The following is a 27,759-nucleotide window of genomic DNA, read 5'->3' as shown; positions in this document are numbered from 1 at the left end:
CTTCTTCTTCTTCTTCTTCTTCTTCTTCTTCTTCTTCTTCTTCTTCTTCTTCTTCTTCTTCTTCTTCTTCTTCTTCTTCTTCTTCTTCTTCTTCCTGCTTCCAGTATCTCCTCTCTCCAATCCATTTTCCACATGGATGCTAAAATAATCTACTTTAAGCACAGTTTTGATCATATCACTCCCTTACTCTAGAATCTTTATTGGCTCCTTAGTGCCTCTTGGATAAAATATAAATTCCTTTGTTTGGCAATTAAAGTCCTTTACAGCTTGGCTTCAGATTATTTTGTAAGGTACTTCATATTATAGAGAAGTGGTGCAATGGTAGGACACTGGGCCTGGAGTCAGCGAGACCCGAGTTCAAATCTAGTCTCAGACAATTAATGTATCACCCTGGGCGAGTCATTTAGCCTCTACCTCAGTTTCTTCATCTGTAAAATGGAGATAATTATTGCACTATTAGTTGTCTCTCTCCATCCCTTTCTCTCTGTCTCTGCCTCCATCCCTCCCTCCCTCCCCCCTCTCTCTTTCTCTCTCTCTTACCCCCTCTCCCCTTCTCTCTCTCCCCATCTCTCTTTCTCTCCTTCTTTCTTTCTGTCTCTCCCTTTTCCCTCTTCTCTTCTCTTTCCACATTATATTGTATTTATTTATTTGAACAGATGTTGTATCCTCCCTGCAAAATGTTAAACTTCATGTGGGCAGGGCTTATTTTTATTTTTTGTCAGTCTATCCCCAGAGCCTAAAAAGCATGGTGCCTTGTAAGTAGTAGACACTTAATAAATAAGTATTGAACTGAATTGAATGTACTTAATCTTACTAGTTTCTGTAATGCTTTAATATCCACAAAGAGATTCATATAAATTATCTTGTGGGATCCTCATAAAAATATGTGGGGTTGCTACTACAGGTATAAATTACCCCCATTTCATAGATGTAGAAACTGAGACTCAGACTTGCCCAGGGATAACAAGATGGAAGCAGAATTTGAAACTAGCTCTTTCCTGATTCTTCATTCTGCATTTGTTTCATCTCTGCTTTGTGATGCTATAATACTGCTCTCAACTATATATGTTCAGGAGACAAAGACTAAGTCACAGATACTTCTGCAGAGTGCTAAACATACAATCGGTGCTTACTGGATACTCTGCGGCTGTGTATTGTTCTTCATTTTATGCATTTATATTTTTCACACCAAAATGACGGTAAGCTCCTTGAGAATGAAGACCATGCTTTCCAGCCAAGTCCACAAGTCAGCAAGCATTTATTAGGTACACTGTACTAAGTGCTGTCAAGTACTCTGGAGAAGGAAATGGCAAACCATTCTAGTATCTTTGCAAAGAAAACCCCAAATAGGGTCATAAAGAGTTAGATACAACTGAAAAATGACTAAACAACTAAATGCTGAGAGTACAAATACGAGCAAAGAGAAAGACAATCCTTGTCCTCAAGGAGCTTATGTTCTAATTGAGAAAGACAATACATAAAATGAAACTGAAAAGGGGGAGGTGGAAAATGGTACCTATTGTGGCATGGTGGAGAAAGAAGTTTAGAGTGTGAGGAACAGAGTTCTGAGAGAAATGGAAAGAATGTGGTTGGCCTTCTTTCAAGTCCTCCTCAAAGTAGTTTTACTCATAGAACTTTTCTGGCCTTGCCCCACACTCTGAGAAAGCTCCTTAGAAAAAGGATAATACTGAGAAGCTCCTAGTCACCTCAAAGAGATCTCTATCCCTAGACCATCTCCAAATCTAGAAAGGATTGATAGCATTTCAGGGAGGGAGAAAGAAAGGCTACTTTAGAGTTCCCCTAGAGAGAAGGTTCTTAATTTTTTGTATGTGTTGCATACTCCTTTGGCATTCTGGTGAAGCCCACATACCTGACCTCAGAATAAGATTTTTAAATGCTTAAAGTAAAATATGTCGGATTCCAAAGGAAAATAATTATAATTGAAATACAATTATTAAAATATAAATAAATAAAAAAATTAAAAAATAGATCCCATGCTAACCCCTGCTAGACAGAGGTTCAAGTTATTGTGAAGAGTTTGTATGATCTAGCAACCTCAGGATCATCCATCACAAGCTTAGGAGTCTCTGGTGTTCTCTAGGCCAGCCTGTGGCTTTTTCTTAGTTAAGAAAATGTCACGTATTCATATATTCAAGTTTCCTATTCCACACCAAATGAGAGGTTGGTAGGAATTGCCTCTGCCTCCTAATATTTACTGTTTTGTTATTACAGAGAGATACACACAACAATTGAGCTCATGTGGATCCCAGCTGAGTGCTTCAGCACCCAACAGCTCCAAATCCTTTCTCAGTGGGTAAGCTGTCAAGTGAACAACACTCCAAGCTCTCTATATTAGATGGTTATTATCAGAACGTAGAGCACCAGCCCCAAATTCAATGGTAGACTTATTGGGAAATGACAGTAGGGCTGCTATGGAAGGACTGACAATATCTAATTCACTTTGGTGAACCTGAATCAGAGAACTTGAGAGTTGGAAGGGACCTTGGCATCCAACTGGTCCAACTCATATTTGAAAAAGAATCCCCACTACTATGCAACACAAACCTTTGCACGAAGACTTCATATGATGAGCTCTACTTTACAACACAGCTCATTCTATTTTTGCAGCATTCTGACTGTATTTACCAACATTATGCCTAAATTGACCTGTTTATAATTTCCATCTATTACTCCTGATTCTGCCATCTAAGGTGAAACAGGACACATCTAATGTCTCTTCCCTATTACAGCCTTTCAGGCCCTTGAAGACAGCTATCATGACCTCTCTGAGTCTTCTCAGGCGAAATATCTCTAGTTCCATTGACTGATTCTCATATGGCATAGATTAGGGACCCTTCACCATCTTGGTTGACCTCTTTTGGATGTTCTCTGGCTTACGATTGTCCTTCATAAACTAACATGTTTAGACAGCAATAAACTTTCTCCCTGGAATTGCATTAATCAAGGATTTTTAGATGTGCCAAGTGACACAGTACGTGTAGTCTAAGATACTCAGCATAGTTTCTGTTGTCCTTTTGAGAATAAAGTTCAATCCCAATATAATTAGAAAATTTGAGGCAGGATAACTGCTCCAGATGCTAAAGTTGGCACTGGCAGGGGTGGAGAAGTTGATTTCTTTCTTTTTGTTTTCGCTAGGCAATAGGGTTAAGTGACTTGCCCAGGGTCACACAGCTAGTGAGTGTTATGTGTCTGAGGCCGGATTTGAACTCAGGTCCTCCTGACTCCAGGGCTGGTGCTCTATCCACTACGCCACCTAGCTGCCCCAGAAGTTGATTTCTTAATCCCTGCTTCTAGTGTGTTTTACTCATGTTGTTGCCATGTTTACCTTTGACTCTCTATGGATTAAAGGTAGTTACAGTTCTTGCTTATTGGAATTAACATTTGAATCATTCATATATGAAGGAGTCCTTCACATAGATTGTAGTTTGGATCTCTCTTATCTCCCAGAATGATTGTTCATCTTCATAGCCCATGAATAGGACATCACTTATCTTTGCCCTAACTGCTAGCATCAAATACTGACCATAGGGAACTTCTGAAATTGTTTGACACTTCCCTGACATTTGCTCTCCCTTTACCAGTGAGCTGAGTTTCTACTCTGTGCATAATCAATAACCACATATCCTCCTGTACAATCAATAACTTGTGGTCTTGGATGCTCTAAAGTTTCAAGATTGTTAAGGAAGGACCTCTAATTTTAGTAGTTTCTTGACCACAAAATGAATGGTTTTCTAACTCCAATATCTTGTTCCTAGATCAGCTAGTCTGATTGTGGATGAAGTTCTCCCAGGAATTCAGCAAGATAACAGACTCAGCTTAGGTGCCTTCTCTGTGGCACCTCAGAGATCCTCCTCAGTGGTCTATTCCCAGAGATATTTATTACAAAAGAAGGAAAGGGTAATGTTAAAATGATTAATATAGATGCCTGATGAAGAATTCCAAACAAGGAGGAAGTAGTTGTGGGATGGCTAATTCAGTTAATGAAAGAGAGAACAAAGTTTCTCTAACTGCTAAGAGGTTAGCGGACTGAGCTTGGTCAATGGTAATGGAAAGACATAGATACATTCTCCATGCTTTTAACAACTTGGGGTAGGTGAGCAATGGCATTAAAACCCATTTCTTTGAAATGAGCCTTCTCTGCTTCTTTGCCTGAGGCTATCTCATCATTCATGATTTATTTGGTTTGGCTTACCTCTATTTATTTAGATCCTTGCTGGCTGTGAAATTAGAATTTATGGCTTTCCATGTTTTTGCTACATAGATTATAGAATCATGGAAAGTTAGATCTAGAAGGGACTTTGGAATTAATCTGGCTCAACTCCTCATTTTATAGTTGAGAAAAATGAGGCCCAAATTGGGAGAGTGACTTGTTAAAAGGTATGCAGCTAAGTAGCAAAGCCTAGAGTAGAACTTTTTCTACAACAGCATGGAAATTCTGGAATGAGCAACAGCCAGTTACCTAGAGGCAAGGCAGCTTTATGCAGCAGATAAGGTATTGGATTTGAAGTCAGGAAGACTTGGGTTTGAATCCAGTCTTGGCACGTATAGACTGTGTCACCTTAGATAAGACATTTCTCCTACCTGAGCCTCAGTTTCCTCATCTGTAAAATGTAGATGACTGATATTTCAAAGGGTTGTTTTGAAGCTCAAATGAGAACATGAAAAATGCCTTGTGAAGCATAAACCAGAGATTCAAATAGGTAGCCTGCTGGCTGCACGAGGCCCACAACATTTCTGAGTGTACACCACACCGGATTAAAATATTATTGGAAATTATTTAACAAAATAAATAAAAATGCAATAAAATCTAGACATCACAATTTGAAACAAAGTGAATATATGACCTGCAGAGATCTGTATGTACAGATTAATGGCACCTGTTTCTATTTGAGTTTGACACCACTTGTGTAAACCATAAAAGCTATTTATTATTGTGAAGTCCAAAGATTTTATGACCCATAGATTCCACCATTTGCTAGCTACATGGTATTGGACCTTTCACCTCTCTGGTGGCGTTGGATCACCACATTCAGTCGAGTGCTGGACACATAGTAGACATCAACAAAAGCCTGTTGGTTGACCAATGGGCCAATAAGGACCTATCAATGAATCACCTACTTTCCTCTAAAAATCTTTAATAACTTAATTGAGCCTTCAATTCTGAATGAGTAATGATAATAACTGGCATTTATATAGATTTTCAATATTTACAATACACCTTATCTAATTATCTCATGTGAGTCTTGCAATAATTTTGTGAAGTAGATAGTATGGATATTATTATCTCCATTTTATAGGCACAGAAACTGAGGACCCATGAAGTTAAGTGACTTGCTCATGGTCAAAGAGGTATTAAACATGGGAGGAGGAATTATCTCTTAAAACCACACTGCTTTGCTAAGCTAGCTTTACTAAGGTATCTAGGAGAGCGCTTATTTCAGTACACTTGGTTAAATGGCCTTTGTCCTTTCTACTCTAGAATTTAATGAAGCTCTGATTTTTTCCCCTCTTCTATTACACACTGAGTTTGCCTTTCCCTGCTCTACAGGGAAGAAAGGGCTAGCATGGTTATGATAATGCAGATCCTGGAGGGCTTGACTAGAAGAGGGCAAAGCTAATCATATTTATTATGACATTGAGTTATTTTCTCCTAGTTCTCAAGACCAGAATTTATCCAGTTGACTGGAGAGGCACCAGTGACATTACTACTACCTGGATCCATTGTGGTAACTATTGGTTTCAATTTTGACTTGAGTGGAAGATAAGATTGGGGAAATACATTCCTCTATTCATATTGCTATATATAACAATCAGAACTGTGGCTGATGGTTCCTGAGTGTGATGTGGAAGACCTCTCTCTTCCCTGGGGCTCCAAGGAACGTTCTACATAGCCAGAACCAAAGTTATGGATAGTTCATGTGGGGCACCTAGGTGGCAAAGTAGATAGAGTACTAGACTTGGACTCAGGAAGTCCTTAGTTCCAAACCAGCCTCAGACACTTGCTAGCTGTGTTACCCTGGCAAGTCACTTAATCTCTGTTTGCTTCAGTTTGCAATTCAGCTGTAAAATGGGGATTTTATATATATCTATATCTATATCTATATCTATATCTATATCTATATCTATATCTAATCTACTTCACAGGGTTGTGGCGAGGATCACATTTGATAACATATGTAAAATGCCTTTTAAGCCTTAAAGTGCTATATGTGTTAGCTATTGTTATTATTATTAAAAAAAACCTGAGGAATTGTCATGGAGGCAGTATTGCAGAAAACAGTCTAATTATAGGTGCATTCATGACCAGAGGCAGGGAGTCTAAACCTAGCCCTTGCAAGGTGTGTGTGTGTGTGTGTGTATGTGAGAGAGAAGGTAAACCCTCCAAGATAGATGCTGTAATCTTGGCCCTAGGGGTATATGGCAGATTGAAGATGATGTAGGTTGGCAGATGACCACAGAGGGAGGCAAAGAGATAGCAGTCTTGATGAAGAAGAAACACCAATCCCCAGAGTGTGGGAAAGCATGCCACCTTGGATGTTGGTGGTGCCCTGGTCAAAGCCCCATTCATCATGTGCTTGTTACAGTTCTATACAAGTCTTGAAGAGGGAGAATTACATATTATTTTTAGGTCTAGTCTGTTGAACCACTAGCTGTCATTGCTTCATGGCTGTCAGGTTGACATACGCCAGGCCTCTGGCTGAGTCCAGAGCTTACAAGTCTCAAACCTAAACTTAAAATAGCATATTTTCAAAACATGATCACAACTGGAGCTGAAGGGCTGATGGGAGAAAAGTTGATAAATTGATTCAGGCTTTAGTCTCTTCTGGTGCCCAGAGTCATTCTGCAGACACCTAAGGGCTAGTCCTTTTGACACTGCCTGGGAGGCTTTCAGCAATAGGAACCTCTTTCCTTTGTAACAAGAACTCTCTGATTGGATTTACTACCTTTAACATGACCTTTCCATTTTCCATCCTCTCTGTTATGGTGGAACACTAGTTATCTGGGCCTCACAGAGTTATACTGTGGTTATCTCCCAAAGTCCCAGAGTCAGTGATTTTGATGATATTTATATTTTCTGTTTGTGTAGCCCAGTAGCAGCAATTGCACACAATTTTGGTGGCTTCAATCAGTGATGCTACTAAGAATGAGCAATCATGTAGATTCTCTTATGGTCCTGACCACCTGGACTTCCTGAAAACAATGTCCAGTGAACTAAGTGGACCAACTGGGCAGACATCTCTACATGTTCTGATCCTTTAGGATATACACCCAATTTTTCACTCCTCACTTTTTTTTTTTCTGGCTCCATAGGAAGAGCAAGGTGAAACTATCACTAGGAATCAGTACTCTTACCATTTTGGAAACTGACCTTCTGTACCCCATGCTCACTTCCAAATGCTTATGTTCCTTCTTGCAATATTTTATCCATAAGCAAAGGGTTGGAGCTAGACAAAACTGAGAAGGCAACCTTTGTCTTTTCTATCCTCCAGCTTTTCCTTTTTGCATATTTTTGCTCATCTGTGTCAACCTCCTTTACCTCTTTCCTTCACCTGCCCAGTGCCTGGTGTTCTCTCTCAATCCCTCAATTAAAAGTAATTTCAAGGAAGGATCTGTCACCAGTTATTTATTTACACCTCAATATGAATTTAAATCCAGCCCCTCCCCACTTTTCGAGGGCATTCACATTCCCTTCATAGAATATTTATTTCTTGAGAGGAGGGATTGTTTCATTTTGAAGATGTGTCTTCAGTGCCTACCACAGTGCCTGACATAGTAAGTGCCTTATAAATACTTGTTGATTGATTAGTTTCTCTACTTGTAGAGTGAGGCAGTTGTTCTTAGTTAAGTAAATTTCAGGTATCGACATGGGAGATTGAAGTTATTTGTTTATTTATTTTTTTTTTTTGCAAGGCAATTGGGGTTAAGCGACTTGCCCAGGGTCACACAGCTAATAAGTGTCAAGTCTCTGGTCTGAGATCAGATTTGAACTCAGGTCCTCCTGACTCTAGGGCCGGTGCTCTATCCGCTGCACCATCTAGCTGTCCCTTGAAAGTTATTTTTTGAGGCTAAGGGTAGGGCTCTTTCTGGTTTCCCTGATCTATCACCTGATGGCCCCCTCATAATAATAACTGGCATTTAACATTAATTTTTTTTATTCTGAACTTAATAAACACGAAATAAAGTGCTGCATTCCCTATTTACAGTCTCTCATTTGTGTTTCACAATAACCCTATAAGTTAGATACCATAGGTTTTATCATTACGATTTTATCAATGAGAAAACTAAGGCTCAGAGTGTATAAATAACTTAGTCATGGTCACACAACTAGTGAAGATCGAGGAGGGAGGACTTGAACCAAGGTATTCTTCACTCTAGGCCCAATGCTCTTTATCCAATATGCTATGATGGCATTTATTTCAACTGTTCAGGAGCAGTGTGAGAGGTTGGCTTTCACCTCTCCACAACTATCTATTTATTGTTTCTGCACTACCTTGTTGAGTACCTGTCAGCCTTTGTCTGCTCTGCTCTGCTGGTGGCCAATTTGCCCAGAAAGATGGTTTGGGCTGTGATTTAGACCACTTACTTCCAGTATTTTACTCCACCCTGTGTTCATAACCTGAGGAGAGGGAAGCTCAAGAAATCAGAAATAGTTTCATAATAAATCTTTTTACCTGCTGATAAATGACATCGAGTTTGGCTGTGCTGTGCAATTTTAAGATTCTAATTAATCCCCTTATCTCTCTTCCATGACTATTCATGGATTCTTCATGTTAGTTAGAGCTGGGTTGAGATGGTAACTGGGCAGTATGGAATTCATTATCATTATCTCCAAGTTGGGAACCTCAGTGAACAGCATTAGATTGATTGACAACACTGAAGGTGCAATGAATAATTTATGATGGTCCCTTGAAAGTCTCAACAGGGAGATGGACAGGGGAGAAACACTGAGGATTTTAATGGGGATTTCTGCAGGGGGAAGGCTCCCAATGGAACTGCCTTTATAAGCACCTCTGTGGAAATAGAGCCCACCCTGCAAATTGGAATATGTTATAGAGAGATATTATAGAGAGAGATATTGCACTGACAGGGACCTAGCATTCATGTATTGGTTTTTTTTCTTCTTTTTCCAGACAAAAAAAGGGAAATCATATTTGTCTCAAAGAGAACTCTATGTGGTTCTGCTGAATGGGCAGTGTCTAGAAGTGAAATGTGACATCAAGTCCAAGGCACGAGATGTCTTTAATTTAGTTAGGACCTATGCCAACCTAGTTGAATACTTCTACTTTGGCTTAGCTTGCCAGAAAGGTAAGTGCTTGCTATAATATAAGATAAATTTTAAAAAAAAGATGAAAACTGAAAAAGAAGTTCATTTAAAAAAAAAGAAATATCAACTCCCTTCTTAGCAGTAGCCAGCTGGCGATATATTCAGTGACATATATAGGTGACCAGGATTCCAGTTGGCTGGATTTTATTCTTTCTGATTTGATGTGTCACTGGAAAATCACTTAAAAATCTCTGTAGCTCACTTTCCCCATCAAAAAAAATGGGGTCAGTATTTTCAAGTGTGAAATTCTTTGTGTGAGGGCCATGATGTAAGTGTTATAATGAAGTGTTAATCTTTCCCTGAATGTGGAATAGGATAGTTATTTCAGGGCAATGCTCAAGGCTACTTAAATTGTAAGCTCTGCAAGTTAGGGAAGCTGAAAGTTCCCACCCAAATATACATATAGGACTAAAGGAGAGTTGTGGGATCCAGCAGAATGTAAACTCTTTGAGGGTAGAGACTGTTTTCATTTCTTGTCTTCAAAGCTTTAGCTTCTAGAAAAGTGCCTGGTACATAGCCTGGTGCAACAAAAAATAATTTTGTTGAATTGAATTGACTCTAAAGATAGTCTTGGCCCTTAGACAGGGATGTGACTAGATTGTATTTAACACTTCTGGAGAAGGAGGCTGTACAAGTTCCTGTCCTCAGTCACTTTTCCCGTATCTTAAAATTCTTGCTATGAGGAACTTTTATTTATAATGAATTATTTTAATTCTGAACTTAAACACTAAGAGAAAAAGAACATTTTCATACTCACAGCAGAACACAGAAAAAAGATTCTTTATGAAACTGTGAACCTCAATTTTGTACCACTTGCCTAAAATTGTGTCATAAATTCTACATGTTACTTTCAAAATGTCCTCTTTGACTGTGCTTCCTTTTGAACTTCCTTCTGCTCTCTTCTGAGCATTAAAAATGTTTCAATGGCCCTCTTTTTTGGCATCCCTATTGCTAACCACTCTCTCCCCCACCCCAATTAGCCAAAAGTAAGAAAGGAAAAAAAAACCTTTTTACAAATAAGAAAATTCTTCAAACAAAATGAATACCTATAGTAGTCATATCCAAAAATGGATAACTCTGAACTTTGTATCCATCACTCCTCTGTCTGGAGGTGGGTAGCATACATCATCATAGGTCCTCAGGAGACAGTTGATCAGTGCTTTGATCAGGGCTTTTAAGTTTTCTAAGTTGTTTTTACAATGTTGTATATGTAATGTGTTCTTTTTCTGCCTATTTCACTCTACATCAGTTCATACTAACCAGAACTCTCTGAAATTTTCTCTTTTCTTATAACCTTGTGTTCATATACGACCATTCATTTAGCCACTCCCCAGTGGTCTAAGAGGCAATCTAAGGTAACCCCTTAGATTCTAGTTCATTTGTTTCTTCTCTTTACCCTTCCCCTGATCCCTTCCTGTTTAATAGTAAGTGCTTAAAGATATTAATTGTGATTGATGGTTGATGATTGTTTTGCTTGTGACTATTCCCTTCCCAGAATTTTTATCAACCTTAATAACCTCCCCTCAGTCAACTCCCTTATTTCTCTGTTGAGTTTGACATAAAACTAATTTCTCCATAAACATGTGTGTGTGTGTGTGTGTGTGTGTGCATGTGTGTGTGTGCATTTAGTCCTCTTCTGTTCATTCAGATAAGAATCAGGTTCATCTGATACTCACTCTCCCTACCCCTTCTTCCATGTTTATATATTTTTCTCACATACCCAGTTATGAGATGCGACAAGTTCCATTTCCTTCTTCCTCTTTTCTGCCCTAGTGTTACTCTCTTTTCTTTTTTCCTCTTTTCAAATCTTTAAATAGAATCAATTCTGCACCCCTACCCCAGGACCTCTATTCTCCATATACCCTTTCATAATTAGGCACTTTTTACTTCTTTCCCTTACTAGAATGTCAACATTGTATTATCACATAACCCTTTCTAATTGTTCACATTAATTTATCTTCCTTGGTTTCTCTGGACTTGTGTTTGTATTTCAAAGTTCCTACTTGGCTTTGGTTTTTTAATCAGAAATGTTTGAAAGTCCTCTATTCCATTAATGATCCAATTTTCCTCCTGTAGGTTATACTTAGTTTTATAGAATATGTTATTTTTTGTCATTAAGTTTATAGCTTTTACCTTTTGGAATGTAGTATTCCAAAATCTCCTTTGGTTTTTAGTAGCACCTGCTATATCTTGCATAATTCTGGCTATAGTTCCTTGAATTCTAGGTCCTTGAATTCTTCTTTGGATGCTTTTAGAATTTTTCCTTTGAAATAGGAGGTCTGGATTTTGATTGTGACATTCTAGGACTTTTCTTTTTGGGGTTCCTTTCAGAAGGTGGTCACTGTATTCTTTTCATTTCTACTCTGCTCTCTGGTTCTAATAGAGAGGGTACAGTTTTTGTTTATGATTTCTTGAAATATAATGTTCAGGCTTTTTAAAAAAATCATTATTTTCAGGAATTCTGATGATTCTTAAGTTACTTCTCCTGAACCAATTTTCCTTTTCAGTTGTTTTTTTTTAAATCAGACAGTTTACATATTCTTTTATTTTTAATCTTTTGACTTTGTTCTGAGAATTTTTTGCTATTTCTTAGAACCATTGATTTCACTTTCATCTATTCTAGTTTTCAGGGATTCTATTTCTTGGTTACCTTTCTTACCCTCTTAAGTTACTTATTCTCTTTCCAATTCTTTCCTCAAGGATTTTGATTTCATTTTTTTTTCTTTTTTAACTTTCTAGGTGTAGAAAATCCATTTCCCTCTTTGAATTTCATCTTTCAGTCATTATAGGGTTAGATTTGCAGTAATTTTTGACACCAGGTGGTGTTTTCTTTGATTTACTTCTCTCTATAGCTTTAGTCCCTGAAATGGGGTTTTATGCCAGGGCCAAGCTCTGCTCCTTGCTGTATTCTTGGGTGAAATGGTCAGCCCTGTTTAGTCATACTTTGGTTTTTCATGTTTATTTTACCCACCTCTCCCTCCCCGCCCCCCGATTTGCCCCTCTGGATCTTTTCTGTTCAGAGGTCAAAATCATCGGGGCCCTCTCTGGTGTTTCAGGGCAGAGTGTAAGGGACCTTGGCCACCTGAGTTTGAGTAATGGTTCCATATGCTGCTTATCCCTGTCTGCTACCACTCCTCGGAGTTTACAAGATCCTTGACCTGTAGCTTTCTGATCACACTGACACTTTCTGACTGGGGCTCTCAGGCCACCCCTTAACTCTTGATGTCTCTGACCACAGAATATTGAAGGCTACATGTGTCCTTGTCCATCTCTGTTCACACTGGGATGTTAGTCTGTATTGTAGCTAGCTTTGCTGGGGTGGGGGAGAAGCAGACACTTTGTGCAGGTCTGGGTTGGAAGAGTTTCTCATTGGCTTCTTTGATCTTATTCCATCTGTTGTGAGCTTCAGGTTTTTGCTAGAGTGGGTGTAAGGAGCTGGGCAGCCTAGCTCACGTTCAGGCACCATCTTGGCATGAACTCTACCAGGAGCTTTTTTAGCTTGCCTGTTCTAAATCTACTCTATTTTCCTTCCAGCTGTCCACTAATGGATATGAAAAACAGCTAGAAGTTTGATATCACTTTCTAATTCCTTCCTTAATTATTTGCCTTTCATAGCATTACAGAATCTTAGCACTGCAAGGGACCTTCAAGGCCATCTGGTCCATTCTCATATCTGATGTATTAAACCTCTGTAAAAATTCTCAGATAAACAGTCATCTTTGAATACCTCCAGTACTCACTATCTCCTAATGAAGCTGTTTCTAGTTTTGAATTTCCAAAATTATTAGGGAATTCTTTCTCTTTTTATTAATCATTGCTATCAGAAACAACACTGATCCTCTTTTGTCTACCTCTGCCTAACAGAGAAGTCCTGTTTTTCTACATTTATATTAATCCTAAAGCTGTTTTCGGGAGCTAGCAGAGACATAATTTTAAAAACCAATTATATTACTCTTCCCTGGACTATTTTCTTTTGATCCACATCTCTCTTTATGAACATTATCTCAAGTGAGATAATACTTGTAAAGTGCTTAGCACAGTGCCTGGCACTGTTATTCAGTTGTTTTTTAGTTGTGCCTGACTTTTTGTGACCCCTTTTGGGTTTTTTTTTTTTTGGCGAAGATATTGGAGTGGTTTGCCATTTCCTTCTCATTTTATAGCTCATTTTATAGATGAGGAAATTAAGGCAAACAGAGTTAAGTAACCCAGATTTGAACTCAGAAAGATGAGTCTTTTTGATACCAAGCCCAGTACTCTATTTACTGTGCCATCTAGCTGCCCTTATGCTGGGTACACACTAGGTACTTAATAAATTCCTCCCTTCCCTTCCCTTTCTTCCTTTCTTCTTTTCTTCCTCCCTTCCTCTCTTTCTCTCTCCCTTTTTCTCTTCTTCCTTCCTTTTCTTCCTTTCTTCCTTCCTTCCTTTTTCTTAGAACTATGGATTCCCCTATATAGATGTTAAATCCTAATATAGAGAATTGGACAGGACCATACATTGATGGATTTCTAGAGATTTATATATGTAAGTTGAGCCCTTCCTATTAGTTATGACTTTGGTAGGAGGTATTCATTCTAACAATCACGTCTGTTCATACAATAATAGTAGTTAACATTTATATGGCACTTCAACATTTACAAATCCCTTTACATCTATTCAATCTTTTGATCTTCACAACAACCCTGCATAGTAAGTGCTATTATTTTATAGATGATGATTTGAGACTGAGAAAAGTTAAGCAATTTGCCCAGGGTCACACAGCTAGTCAATGTTTGAGACAGGATTTTAATTCAAGGCCTCTTATTTCAGAGTCCAAAGTTTCATTCACTATGCCAATTCGCTGCTTCAAATCACTGAGTGTTTCCATTTCAGGTAAAGAGTTCTTTTTCCTGGATGATGAAACCAAGTTGGGTGAAGTGGCACCAGAAGGTTGGAATGACCGATCCAAGAAGAAAACCACCATTGTTCACTTCACACTCTTTCTGAGAATAAAATTCTTTGTCCACCACTTTCACCTTACCCAGTGAGTGCCATGGTCTTCTCACTCATTCCTTTGATAGTGGATGCTTGCTTTGAGCTAAGTCACGAGCACCTGTACACACAGTTAAAGATGATACAGAGAAATTTGACATGGGGCACAGCATTCGTCACTGGGGAAATCAGAAATGCTCCCCAGAGGGAGGGGCACTTGACTGGGGACCTGAAGGAAGAGAAGGATTCTAAAAATATCAACACAAGGCATTGAGGTGCATTCCAGAGGTGGAAGAGATTTCTTTCTTCAACCTTGGAGAAGGTGCTTGCATGGAGGAGATCATAGACCCAAAACATTATTAAAGTAAATGTTTGTCGAAATGAATTAGGTTTGTAGATTTTAATTATGCGTTCTTTCACAGCCTTCACCTTTTTTGTAGACTGAAGAAATGGGTTCTTTTAAATCTGTCCTTCTATGCCAGTCATAGTGTAGTGGAGAGAGAATTAGCTTCAGAGCTAGAAAGATTTGAGTTCAAGTCTTGTTTCTGACACATACTGGCTAATCACTTAACTTTTTAGTATTCTAAGTAACTTTCTGTAAGACTAGAAGTTGCAGAGAAGGTGCTAACTTGTATTGGCAGGGGGAATTTCCTCAGGTGGGAGTTTCCTAAATGATTAAAATCATACCCTCAATAAGCCAGCTTTTGCATCTTCCTTTCTCTGCCTCCTGCAGGCATCTGATAATTTTATTTGCCCTTCTCTCTTTGTTTTTCTAGGCACAGTACTACAAGACATCAATTCTATCTCCAGCTCCGGAAGGACATTCTGGAGGAGCGTATATACTGCAACGATGAGATGTTATTACAGCTTGGTGCATTAGCCTTACAAGCGGAATTTGGGAACTGTAGTCCAGAGGCATGGCTGATAATTCTATGTTTATTCATGCATTCATTCTGCAAGCATTTCTGAGTGCTTCCTGACTATACAACAGTGGCCTGACTCTGAAGCCCTGTATCTATGACATGACAGTCTATGATAGAGATTCCACCTGGGATTCTACTTGAGATCATAGATTTAGACTTGAAGGGGCTTTAAAGATGATCGTGTCCAGGTGTTATTAACCTGGGTCTGTGAAGTTATTAAGAATGTTTTGATAAATATATTTAAAAATAATTTATTTCTTTTGTAATCCTATGCATTTTATTTATCTATTTAAAAATAATATTCTTAGATAGGGTCCATAGGTTCTACTATACTGCCAAAGGGGTTCGCAACACACAAAAAGACTAAGATCCCCTAATCAAGACCCACCTCATTTTACAGACTAAGAAACAGACCCAGAGAGAGGAAATGACTTGGCTGAGGTCACACAGGTGGCAAGTTGTGGAGCCTGGATTTGAACCCAGATTATTTTATTCTAAATCCAGAGCTCTTTCCATTATATCACACAGTCTGTGCTTTGATGAATCTGTAACCTCATCCAGCTAGGTCCTCAAAGCACATTGCAGCCCACCCATGTATTATTTATTTTTCAGTGATTTCCATCATGGATACAGGCAGAACACAACTGACATTATTGTAAACTAAATGCTAATCTAATTCTTATCTATCCTCTCCCAAATGACAGTTGCAATTAGGTCAACCCTACCTGTGTCTGCACAACTGGGGCACAATCTGATGTTAGAGCACTCTCTAAGATTCTTTTAATGGTGTTTGTTTATGATAGCCCTGGAGCTGGGGAGACAGGCCACAGAAAAGTAAATGAGGGGAACTCTTGTCCATTTCACATTTAACTATGGTCATGGGGATGCAGAATAGCAGCTGAATGGGAGCTCCTGCTGAGCCTTGGTGTTTCAGAGTTTTGAAGGAGCAGAAAGGTTTAATGCAAAGAGCATACTTGCAGTAAGGAGAGCTGCACTTGAATTATGGTTTTGATACCTAATAGTCAATTAAGCTTTTGGGGACCTTTTCCTTTCTGTCTCCACCTCCTGGCTTCTCACAAGTCCCAGCTAAAGTTCCATCTTCAACAATCAATCAATAAACATTTATTAAATACTTAACATGTGCCAGGTACTGTGCTAAGAAGCCTTTTCCAGTCTCAACACTAGTGCCTTCCCTCTTTCAATTTGTTATATGTATATATATGTATATACATATATATATATATACACATACACACATATATGATAGTATATATGTATATAAAACAAATTGAAATATATATTATATATGCATATATATATATGGACATATATGTGCATACACAATTATCTATCATCTATCTATTTATCTATCTACCTACCTACCTACCGACCTACCTATCTATCTTGTTTGTACATAGTTGTTTGCATATGCTCTCCTCCATTACACTATGAGCTCATTGAAAGCAAGGACTGTCATTTTGCTTTTCTTTGATTCCGTATCATTTAGCACAGTGCCTGGCACACACAATGCACTTAATAAATTTACTAACTGACCGTAAATTACCTGAGTTGCTGATTTGATTTGGTGAAGGGTATTTCCAAACCAGCATTCTATAACCTATCCAGTCCATAAAAACCCATAACAAAATATCACCTACCTCACAGGACTGTTATGGGAGGGAAAAGTGCTTTGTAAGCCCTCAAATGCAATAGAAACGTGAGCAATTACTATTATTATTATTATTCTCCTTTTCAAGTGTGGCGCCATTCCAGTGTTTGCTGCTTAGTTATAGCAGCTCTTCTGATCACAGCACAGATGGGCTGGCTACAGGCCCACCACATCAGTGCCTTTATGGAAACCATTAAAATAAGAATGAACTATTAGAATGGAAGTTGGACCCTTTCTGGGCTTGCAACCTCCCTAAATATCAGTCTGGGATCCGTTTGCCTGCTTCAAATATTCTCCCTAGGAACCCAGTTGTTTGTATTCATATTCATTCATTCAACAAGCATTTCTTTGTCATTCAGTAGCTTTTTTTCAGTCATGTCTGACTCTTTGTGACCCCATTTGGGGTTTTCTTGGCAGAGATACTGGAGTGGTTTGCCATTTCCTTCTCCATCTCATTTTACAGATGAGGAAACTGAGGTAAACAGGATTAAGTGACTTGTCCAGGGTTGTACAGCTAGTAAGTGAGGCTGGATTTGAACTGAGGAAGATGAATCTTCTTGACTCCAGACCCAGTGCTCTACCCACTGGGCCACCTAGCTTCCCCTGTTATGTATAAGGCCATAGGCAGCATGGCTTATTGGATAGAGCCTTGAGTCAGAAAATCTCAGGTATAAATACTATCTCTGACATGTAGTAGATTTATAACTGTGGATAAATCACTTACCACCTGAGCATCCCAGACTAACCTAAAATTGTAAGTGGAGAACTTTTGTGGATTTGCATTATTAGAGAGGGTTTCTTTCCTAGGAACTTGTTCTCTCTATGGAATCACAGGTTCAGACCTTCCGTCTTCCCTGCACTTCTTAGCAAACACTGGGCCATTTGGTTCTTACAACAATCCTGCAAAGTAAGCGGTGTTATTATCCCCATTTTACAGTTAAAGAAAATGAGACAAACAGAGATTTTTGTGACTTGCCTGGCGTAACACAACTAGTAAGTGACTGAAGGTGAATTTTGAACTTGGGTCTCCCTGACTCCTAGACCAGGACTCTTATCCACTGCTCTACCTAGGTGCCCCACATGGGAGGAAGATATGTAGTTATCTATGTCCTTTGCTAGTCCTCCCTTATTTGCCCACAAATCATCTTACTTGGCTTGGCCTGAACCCTAACATCAGTCCATGTAGACACTTTTATTTACATCCCTCCGAAAACTGGCTTGGGGCTAGGTTGAAGATGTCCTGTTGAACAGAATAAGGGATTTTTTAACCAATGTTTTGTTTTTACTCTGCTCAGAGTTCTACGACACATTTTGATCATTAACCTTTCCCTCTGTATTTTATTGCCTATAGACACAGGGGAAACATTATTTTTTGGTTGAAGACTATATTCCAGCAAGCATGATTGAGAGGATGACAGCACCCCGTGTGCAATTGGAGATCTCAAAAATGCACCGTTGTCATGGTCCCCTATCTGGAGAAGAAGTTGAACTGGAATTCTTAAAGGTATGGGCTTTCAGTCCTTAGAGAATAGATGTTTCATCTATCTATGGTAGTGTCTTTCTTCCCAAGAGTTCACATATTTCACATCTGTAATTCTATCTGTCTCTATAAGAGCTATGGTATCCTTCCCTGAGCTAGACTTATTCCTCTTTTTGTCAGATTAAGGAAAGGGGGCATGGGTTGCAGGGTTTTGGGGGATGGTGGAGATAGTGGTTTTCTCTTCTCTGGAGGTTTGCAAAGCAAGGATTGGGATGGAGAGGAAATTTTTGTTTGGGAATGGATTGGATGAAATGGCTTCCAAGTTCTCTTCCATCTCACATTCTGTGAGTAACTGGTATTGCCTTATGAATCTAAAGCAGTCAAGGAAAAAAAGTTGATTGACCTCTCCCTCCCCCCCCCACCCCAACCCTAGTCCTACTCTTTATCCATTATGCTCTGCTTCCTCTTCTCAACATTTTTTAGTATAGCAAAGGCAAATGAAGGCAATGAATATTTTATGTTGTTTTCATATCTTGATTTTACTCTGTGTTGAAACCTTAGTAAGCAAAAATGGCCACAAATGATTTATTTGTCCATGTGAATAGATTGTACCCAAGGTTGGGAGGGATGTTTAAGACCATGTTTTCTTGTTTCAGTTTAAAGTCTTTTATTTAGACACATTCTTGGGAAAATTGAACTTCCTGGGATGATTCTCATGTCTGGTCTTTATTTTTAGTTAGTCACTTAACGTTCGTGTGTAGTAAGACCAATACAGCTTTAAAATGAAATAATTTCCTTTAAAAAGTGTGAGCAGAAATCTAGTCCATTTCTCATTCAGCTTTTATGCATAGCCAGTGTCAGGAATAGTTGGCACCCTCTCTTCATGCTGAGATTTAAGTTGTTTTAGCAATCTGGTGCATGGTTTATTGGGAATGGAAGCACAGTGATAATCAAGGCAGATAAGACAAAAAACCCCAATTACTGATGCACACGTCATTGGAATCTACATGGGTCTCTAGATATAGTGCCATTATATCCGGTGGTTTTATACTAGTCTTATGAAATATTTGAACATTTTGGGCAAAAAAGAAATGATGGTCAAGGGAACCTTAATCATAAGCTAAGTTGTAAAATTATTTTTTTTTATCCTTTCATCAAAACCACTGAGCAGAATTGAAAGGCAGCATGACAGAAGTAGCAGATAGCTCACTGGACTTGGAGTTAGTAAGACCTGGGTTCAAACATGCCTCAAGTAGTTACTACAGTGTGACTTGATGGAACAGAAGTTTCTCGAGGACAGGGGCTGTTCCATTTTTATCATTATATCCCTAGTACCTAAGGCAAAAAAATCATTTAATGATGCTTATTAATTGACTTTGGGAGAGTCACAACCTTTCAGAGCCCCAGTCATCTATAAAATGGTGATATCAACATCGACCTCATAAGATTGTGGTGAGGATCAAAAGATAAAGTGTTTTTTTAAACAAACCTTAAAGCTTTTTATAAATGTGAGCTACTATTTAATTTTCCTACAACTTTGTATTAGTCTCATGTGATGGGCTATTTTTTTTTACACATTGGGTATTGAAAGGCTAGAGTACTTTTCATTTCCTTTTTGTCGTCATCTATGTTTATACCCTTTCCCCACTCCCCCCTAGTCATTCCCATTGTATTCAGGGGCAAATGGACACATTTTAGGGATCTGTTAATTTAATACTCAAGATCATAGAATGACAGAGCTAGAAAGAATCATAGAGCTCACCTAAAGCTAAGTTGATTCATTATACAGATGAAAAAACTGGGATGGAGAGTGGTTAAGTGATTTGCCCCAGTTCATTTGTGGCAGAATTGGGACTAAAATTCAAGTCTCCTTGTTCGTGAGGCTAAGCCAGAGAATGCCATCGTGGGAGCTGTGCAGGGAAAGACAGGAAGTCTGAATGAAATGCTTCCCTTCACAAAGCATCTGCTCACTGCATTTTGTTAGGACTCAGAGGTTATTGTCTGTGCAATGTTCCCTCCTACGACAATCCTGCTTATTCAGGTAGTACCCTGGTGGCCCTTTTGAGCTGGTTTTCCAATATAGTAGGAAGTTGAGAACTTTTCTGATTGCTCCACTCCTTGGAATATTGGCAGCACAGAGATGTTTTTCTAGTTCCTCCTAATGAGTCTGGGTCATTTCAGAATCTTCAGTGATAATTTGCAATCATTATTACACATTGTTCCTCTAGGCCCATCCAGGGCTAAGATTCAGCAGGACTTTTGGTGCTGATTGCACCTTTCTTAGGGTGGAGAGTCAGAGGATATAGTTAGAAAGTTCCTTTGCCAGGTTGTAAGTGAGGACAGGTCAATGTCAAGAGCCAGGCAGGGGAATAACCTGTTGTGTGAAGTCCATGCAGAGTCAAAAAACAAGAATTACAGCAAGATCTAAGCTGGGGTTACCAAGACGTGAGATCTGGGATTCAGATTCTAATAGTTTGGAACTGGACAAATGAAGCAGCCCTGAGAGAGAGGAAAAGTTATTTCAATCTGCTGCACTTAGGCAGTCTATGGGGATATGCATATTTCTATATTTGGAATGTAAATAGCAATTGTTTCTGTTCTGACCAGAAACTCCGAGGGTCTTCTTCTCCCAGACTGATACATCTATGGAGGAAAAGCAGGCTATCTCTTGCCTCAATTCTTACCTAGCCTTTAATTACTGAATGGGCATTGTCTCAGACAAACTAAGACCTGGGAAAGACAGCTTAAAAAGGCCGAGGTCTCCCACTAAATCTTGGGCCATCACCAGTTGTCTTGACCTATGTCTTGCTACTGGACTCCAACAACTCTGGAGAAGAGAGTGAGGCTGATCAGTTGGCACAGTCCTGCCTCACTTAAATCCAATCTACTTGCGAGTCAAGATATCACCCTCCTGATGTCATTGGTTCTCTTTGAGAATGAAGAATGAACAACAAAAACAATTTCTATACTCAACTGGAGAGCTATAACCACTTTGGGGAGACCAGAACTTTGTGCCAGGGCTGCCACATTCAGGGAGTATACTTCCTACCTATGTTGGGTAACAAAATCATAGAGACCTCTGAGTTGGAAATAATAATAGTACTACTAGTAATAATGATAATACACATTTGTATGGTGCTTTATATAGTACTTTAAGACATACAATATGCTTTACATACATTATCTCATTTGATTCTCATAAGCCTGTAAGGTCAGTGCTATTCTAAACCCAATTTTATAGATGAGGAAACTGAGTCTGGGAAAAGAAGCCAGCTGAATCTTGGTGGTGAAGTCCTTAGAGTCAGAAGCACAGAGGGAGGATTCTTTTTTTTTCTTTTTTTTTTTTCAGCCAAAGACAAGGTTTATTAGAACAGCCGTCATATTGGGCAGACTCTTAAGGAATCTGAATGTTAGTGAGCATTTGGCTAGATTATAAGAATATGAGCATCTTCACTCAGATTTTCCTGACTCTAGCCAGCACCAGAGTGCTGGGCTAAAACCCGAGTTCAAGTCCAGCCTCAGACACTTACTAGTTATGTGACTGTGGGCAAGTCACTTAACCTCTATTTGCTTCAGTTTCCTCATCTGTAAAATGGGGGTAATAATAGCATCTATCTCCCAGAATTGTTATAAGGATCAAATGAGATAATATTTGTAAAAATCTTAGCACAGGGCCTGGCACATGGAAGGCACTACACAAATGATAGCTATTGTGGTTATTATTATTATTGTTATTATTATTATTATTGTTGTTGTCATTATTATTACCACCACCACCTAAGTGCCTCCTATGTCTTACAAAGTGCTTTACTGGTATTAGTTCTTTTAGTCCTCTAAGCCCTTGGTGAAGCAGGTAGTTCCATTATCATTAACCTCATGTTAACAATGAGGGATGGGCCTTTGAGAGATCAAGTGACTTGCCCAGGGTCACACAGTTAGTGAGTGTCTGAGGCAGTTGAGTCACCTGCCTTCACTATGATATGCTACCTGTCAAGAGAATCAAATGTCTTAGCTCTGCTTTCTTTTGCTCGAACACTAACACTCTTGTCAAATGGCTATTTAATCACAGCTTCTTATGGCTGCCATTCCTTTGGACTATTTTTTTAAGCCTTTAAACTGCTGTCATGTGATGCTCTCTCTTAAAACAGAAACGTTCTCCAGTGTTATGTTTTCATCTCACTTCATCAGATGTCTAATTGAGCCAGTTCATTATCTCACACTGATAGCAGACTTGACAGAGTGGAATAAATGCTAAATGAAATGACAGCCACACCACACACAGCAAATCCAAGGAGAAAAAGGAAATTGGTTTGCACCCCACCCCCTCCAGTCTACCCTTCATACCACTGCCAGATTAACTCCTCCTCCTGCTAAAAATGCCCTTCATCAGCTCCCCCTTACCTGACAAAAATCCGTATTTAATTGCTGGAGCTCCCTTCATGCCAAGGTCAGTGCTGTGCACATATTTTAATAAAGATTTGATGATTTAAATTGAATTTTTACTTCCCAGTCTACAGAAAAATAGAACCACAGCAACAACATTTATTCAACACCCTCTGTGTACAAAGCATTGTGCCAGGCATGAGAGGGGAGATGCAAAATTTCAATAAGACATAACCCCTGTCCTCACAGAACTTACAGTCTAATGGAGGAATGAGGTGCCATTGTAGATAGCTGTAACACACAATATCATATGATCTGTACAATGTGAGATTCAAGGGTGAAGGTTTTTAATTACAAGAAGAACAATAAGCATTTATTAAGCACTTATTATGTACCAGGCACTGTGCTATAAGCTGGAAATAAAAATATAAACAAAAAGGATAGTCCCTGCCCTTGAGGAGCTTATACTCTAATGGGGAAAGATAATACATAAAAGGTAGCTAAAAGTATGTGTGCTTATGGGGTGGGGGGAGAGCAGGGAGAAAACTACATCTAGCATGGAAGAAAAGTCTGAAGAATTAGGAGTGGAGCAGGAGAAGATGGAAGGAGTAGATATGGAAGTTAACCCATCAGTGGATGGGACCAAATGGGTGGAAGAATCTTCCAAGGTGAGAAGGCTACCGACCAGAGGCATCATCAGGGAAGATTTCCTGGAGGAAGTGTCTTTTGAGTTAAACTTTAAAGGATAGGTCAGACTTTAGTAGGTGAAGAAGAGAGAGGAGAGAATTACACACATAAGGAGCATTAAGTAAAGTGTGAAGGTATAAGAGTGAGGTGCATGTCTTTCCACAGATCAAATTCTATTATAATAAATAGAATGAAAATCTCTATTTAACAACAAAAAATGACAAAAGACTAGTCAATCACCCCATTATTATCAATGATATTTAATATGACAAGGTTATACTGTGGTCTAGTGAAGAGTCCTAGAGGGATGTCCAGAACTCAAATTCTGGTCCCACTCTGCTACTGGACAGCTAGGCAAGTTACCTCAACTTCCTGGAAAGCTGGAGAGTTGGACTCTATGACCTCTAGTGTCCCTTCCAACATAAACAATTCATGTTCCTATAATAATATCCCCATACAACTAAAGCATTTGGATAATCCCTTGGAGTTGGTTGCTATGGAAATTGACCTGCACAATCTTCAAGGAAGAAGAAAACTCTTGCAATATTCCAAGGTTTCCCTTATCTTAGGAAGACCATCAGAAGATTTAAAATATAAATGTCTCACTTATTTTATTTTTCTACTACATTTTTATCTTCATTCTCCCTTAGTGCATAGGGAGAGGGAGGCAGGGTGGATTAAGAGTAAAGCAGACAAAAATGCCCTTATAGATATCTTTTGCTTCCCTGGTACACTAGCCCACCTCCCTACCCCCAGTGGAAATACATATGGGAGCTGTCCAACACCAGCATAGTTGAAGAAATAGTGGGAAGGGAATCAGGGGAGGATTAAGCTGCTGTGCCCTGGCTTCAAGGTATGTTCAGCTCATTGAGTGTGGCTAATTGCGCAAACTTTAATCAGCTCAGCTTGAATGTAGTTCCTTTGACCTGCTTGCTATCTGGTTGTTGTTGACCTTCAGTTTAATCTTTAATTCTCCATTCTTCTGGATCCTTTTGCTCCCTGCTGCTCAGGACACTTGCAAATTCTGGACATGCCTCTTGCCTCTGGTCTTTTTCTTGTGCGCTATATTTGCTAACCCATTATCTGAACTCCTTCATGATTTATGGAATTACATAATCACAGAATTTCAGAGTTGAGAAGACTGGTTGTTTTGAAATGCCCTTTGCCTCTGTCCCCTCGAGCTCAGCCTGTATCAACCATGGACCTCCCTAGGTTGACTTCCAGACCCACATTATGCTGCCCCATGATATCTCAACCTTTACTCTGTGGGGCTCCTTAACCCACCAATTCATTCTTCCCGTTCTGGGCCTGATTCCCAGAAAGCATTCAGGAGTTGGAGAAATCACTAGTTACATGTAAAGTCAGAATGTAAATAAATATGCAGATGTGCAAAACTTTGTGAACACTAAGCCAGATGATCTTTAAAGAGATGTGACCTGAGGTTCCTGCTCCCCATGAAGCTTGCAGCATGATAAAGAGACTGTAATGAGGATTGATAACACGTAAATAAAAGGAATAGTAAAAATAATACACAAGTATATGAGAGGTATGAACAAGGTTCCATGGGAAGCCAAAGATGGGAAGGGTCAATATTAAATGGAAGGATCATGAAGTCTCCATAGAGGAGATCAGACAAAATTTCAGTGTTGGAAGGGGCTTCTGAGGTCCTCTACTTCAGTGGTCTCCAAAGTGGAGGCTACAGCCTGACCCAAAGGGTTATATAATCAAATAACCAGAGAATGGAAAGGTAGGTGTCATTCTTCCTTTGTCAGCCATAACACCTGTGGGACTTGTGTCCAATACAATAACATTAACACTTCTCCATTCCAGCCCTTCCTTTTGTGCAAGGCCCTAACCTCCTCTTTCCGAGATAAACGATGGCCTCTCTGCACAGTTATATCTAATTGATCATAGTAGCAGCAAGCCATTAGGAGCCCCTCTCCAATTCCCTTCTCCCTAGTACCCCTACTTTGTATCCCTTAATCACCTTATTTATGGCTGTGTCAGGGAGAGCCCTTCATTCAGAGGCAAGAGATCAGGAGTAAGAGTTGTGTCTTTCCCTGCTGCCACCACCACTTCCCTTTGCATTTTGGGTAAGACAGAATGAGTTGTACTGCCATGGACAGCTTGGTTGTTATCATGAATCTTCTTGTATTATCTTCACCCTCCTCAACACAATCCTTTCCCAAACTTCCCTATTATTATCCAGGGTGCCACTATTCTTCCAACCTCATCTTCTGTTCTCTGTGTCACATCTCCAATCAGTTGCCAAATCTTGTCATTTCCACCTTCACGATATTTCTCATATTGGTCTCCTCTCTATTTACCCAGCCACCATCCCAGTTCTTCATTACCTCATGCCTCAACTATTGCAGTGGCCTCCTAGTTGGACTCACTCCTTGAAGTTTCTCCCCTCTCCAATTCATCTTCCGTACAACTGCCAAAGTGATTTTCTCTAAAATGCAAATATCACCGTATAATTTTCCAACTCAATAAATACCAGGGGCTCCTTAATGATTTCTAGGATCAAATATTATTTCATCTTTATCTTATCCTTTAAATGTCTATTTTGTATGTTTTATAAATGATTAGTATACATAATTATTAGTATATAATATTGCATGTGTGTAACATAAATTAGTAAATATACTTATATTGGAGGTTTGTGCTCAACTGTTTTCTTGCTTATTTCCAAAGAATTTGGAAATGACTCTTATAGTTCATCCCATGCATGAAGAAGAATTCTTTCAAAAATACCCCTGAAGTGGTGTTTTAACTTCTGCTGGAATTTCCCCAGTGAAAGAGGAATGCCATTCTATTTGGGGATAGCTTTAGTTGGCAGAATATTTTTTATAATTTAATTTTCTTCTTTGATATTTCCATGCATCACTCCTAGGCTTGCTCCATACCCTCTACTCATCACCTTGTCATATTTGGAGATAGTTGTCATGTCCAATGCCACTTCCTCCACTGCCCTCAGTCTTCTCTTCGTCAGGTTCTTCAGATGCTTTAGGCCATATGATCAGTTTCTTCACTATCATGGTTATCCTCTTCTAAACCCCTTTCAGCTTATCAATGCCCTACCTAAAATCTGGTACTTAGGTGATATTTGTCTTGGACTTTAAAGGATAAGTAGGAATTTAACAAGCATTGGAGATGGAAATACTTTAAGTACAGTCATAGAAGTAGGAAAGTGAAAAGCATGTATAAAGGATGCTTGCTATTCCAGTTTATCAACAAGAGGGTACATGGACAAGAACAATATGATTTAGAATGGAAACAAAGAGTGGCACAATACTGTGGAGGGCCTTTAATACCAGGCTAGAGAATTGGTCCTTTAGCTGATAAATAATCAAGAGTCATTAAAGAGTTTTGAGCAGACTAATGAGTTCAAATCGGCCTTGCATACTTGCCAGCAGTGTGACCCTGGGCAAGTCAACCTCTATCTGCCTCATTTCCTCAACTATAAAAATGAGGATCATAATGGCACTTACCCACCAAGGTTGTTGTGAGGATCAAATGAGATATTTGTAAAGTGCTTAGCACAGTGCCTGGCACATGGTATATGCTTAATAAATCCCTGTTCCATAATCAAAATAACTGGTATTTACATAGTGCTTTAAGGTTTGCAAAGCACTTTTGAATGCTGGTTACACTAACAGAAATAATGAAATCAAAAGGGGAAAGAGACTGAAGGAGGGCAGTAGGCTCAATTTTGGACATGTTAAATTCAATGTGTAAAGATGGAGATGTTTTGTGGGAAACTAAAGATGTGGTTCTTGAGATCAGGGCTAGAGATAAAGATGTGGAAGTCACTTGCATAGTTGAAGTGTTGGAATATGACAAAATTGCCCATAAAGAAAGTATGGAGAGAGAGGAGAGGAAGGTCAAAGAACCCTTTGGTCCACTTATCCTAAGGATATGAAAAGAGGAAGATGATCCAGTATAGAAAAAGAGTGGGACTATTTTGAAAGGTAGGAGGAAAATCGGGTATCACTGAAGCTAAGAGAGGAGAAACTATCTATAAGGAGGGGATTATCTACCGTCAGATCAGAATACTAGTCAGGAAGGATAAGGATTGGGAAAGATAAGGACTGGGAAAAGGTGACTGAATTCAATGATTAGGAAGTCATTGACGACACTCTGCAGGGAGTAACTATACAAGAGTGGTGAGAGCAGAAGTCAACTGGCAAGGGCTTTAGAAGAGAGTGAGGAAGTAGTTGACTGAAGCTGTAGACTATGTTTTTAAGAGGTTTGGTCACAATGTGGAGATGCTGGATGAGATGGCAGTTAGGAAAGACA

General features: G+C 39.1%; 1 protein-coding gene across 1 annotated transcript in view; it reads left to right on the top strand.

Moving 5' to 3' along the window:
* FRMPD2 (FERM and PDZ domain containing 2) overlaps positions 1 to 27,759 on the top strand; it is a 289,815-nt gene that overhangs the window by 35,971 nt on the left and 226,085 nt on the right. The window contains exons 7-13 of the mRNA XM_027857815.1: positions 2,233 to 2,314; positions 3,777 to 3,918; positions 5,676 to 5,747; positions 9,153 to 9,327; positions 14,217 to 14,367; positions 15,092 to 15,230; positions 18,259 to 18,411. Of these exons, the coding sequence (XP_027713616.1) occupies positions 2,233 to 2,314; positions 3,777 to 3,918; positions 5,676 to 5,747; positions 9,153 to 9,327; positions 14,217 to 14,367; positions 15,092 to 15,230; positions 18,259 to 18,411 (914 nt within the window). The remainder of the gene's footprint in view (positions 1 to 2,232; positions 2,315 to 3,776; positions 3,919 to 5,675; positions 5,748 to 9,152; positions 9,328 to 14,216; positions 14,368 to 15,091; positions 15,231 to 18,258; positions 18,412 to 27,759) is intronic.

This window comes from Vombatus ursinus, unplaced genomic scaffold, assembly GCF_900497805.2.
Source record: "Vombatus ursinus unplaced genomic scaffold, bare-nosed wombat genome assembly UNPS02000749.1, whole genome shotgun sequence".
Taxonomy (NCBI): domain Eukaryota; kingdom Metazoa; phylum Chordata; class Mammalia; order Diprotodontia; family Vombatidae; genus Vombatus; species Vombatus ursinus.
The sequence above is the reverse complement of the archived record's forward strand: the minus strand, read 5'-3'. Positions and strand labels throughout refer to the sequence as shown.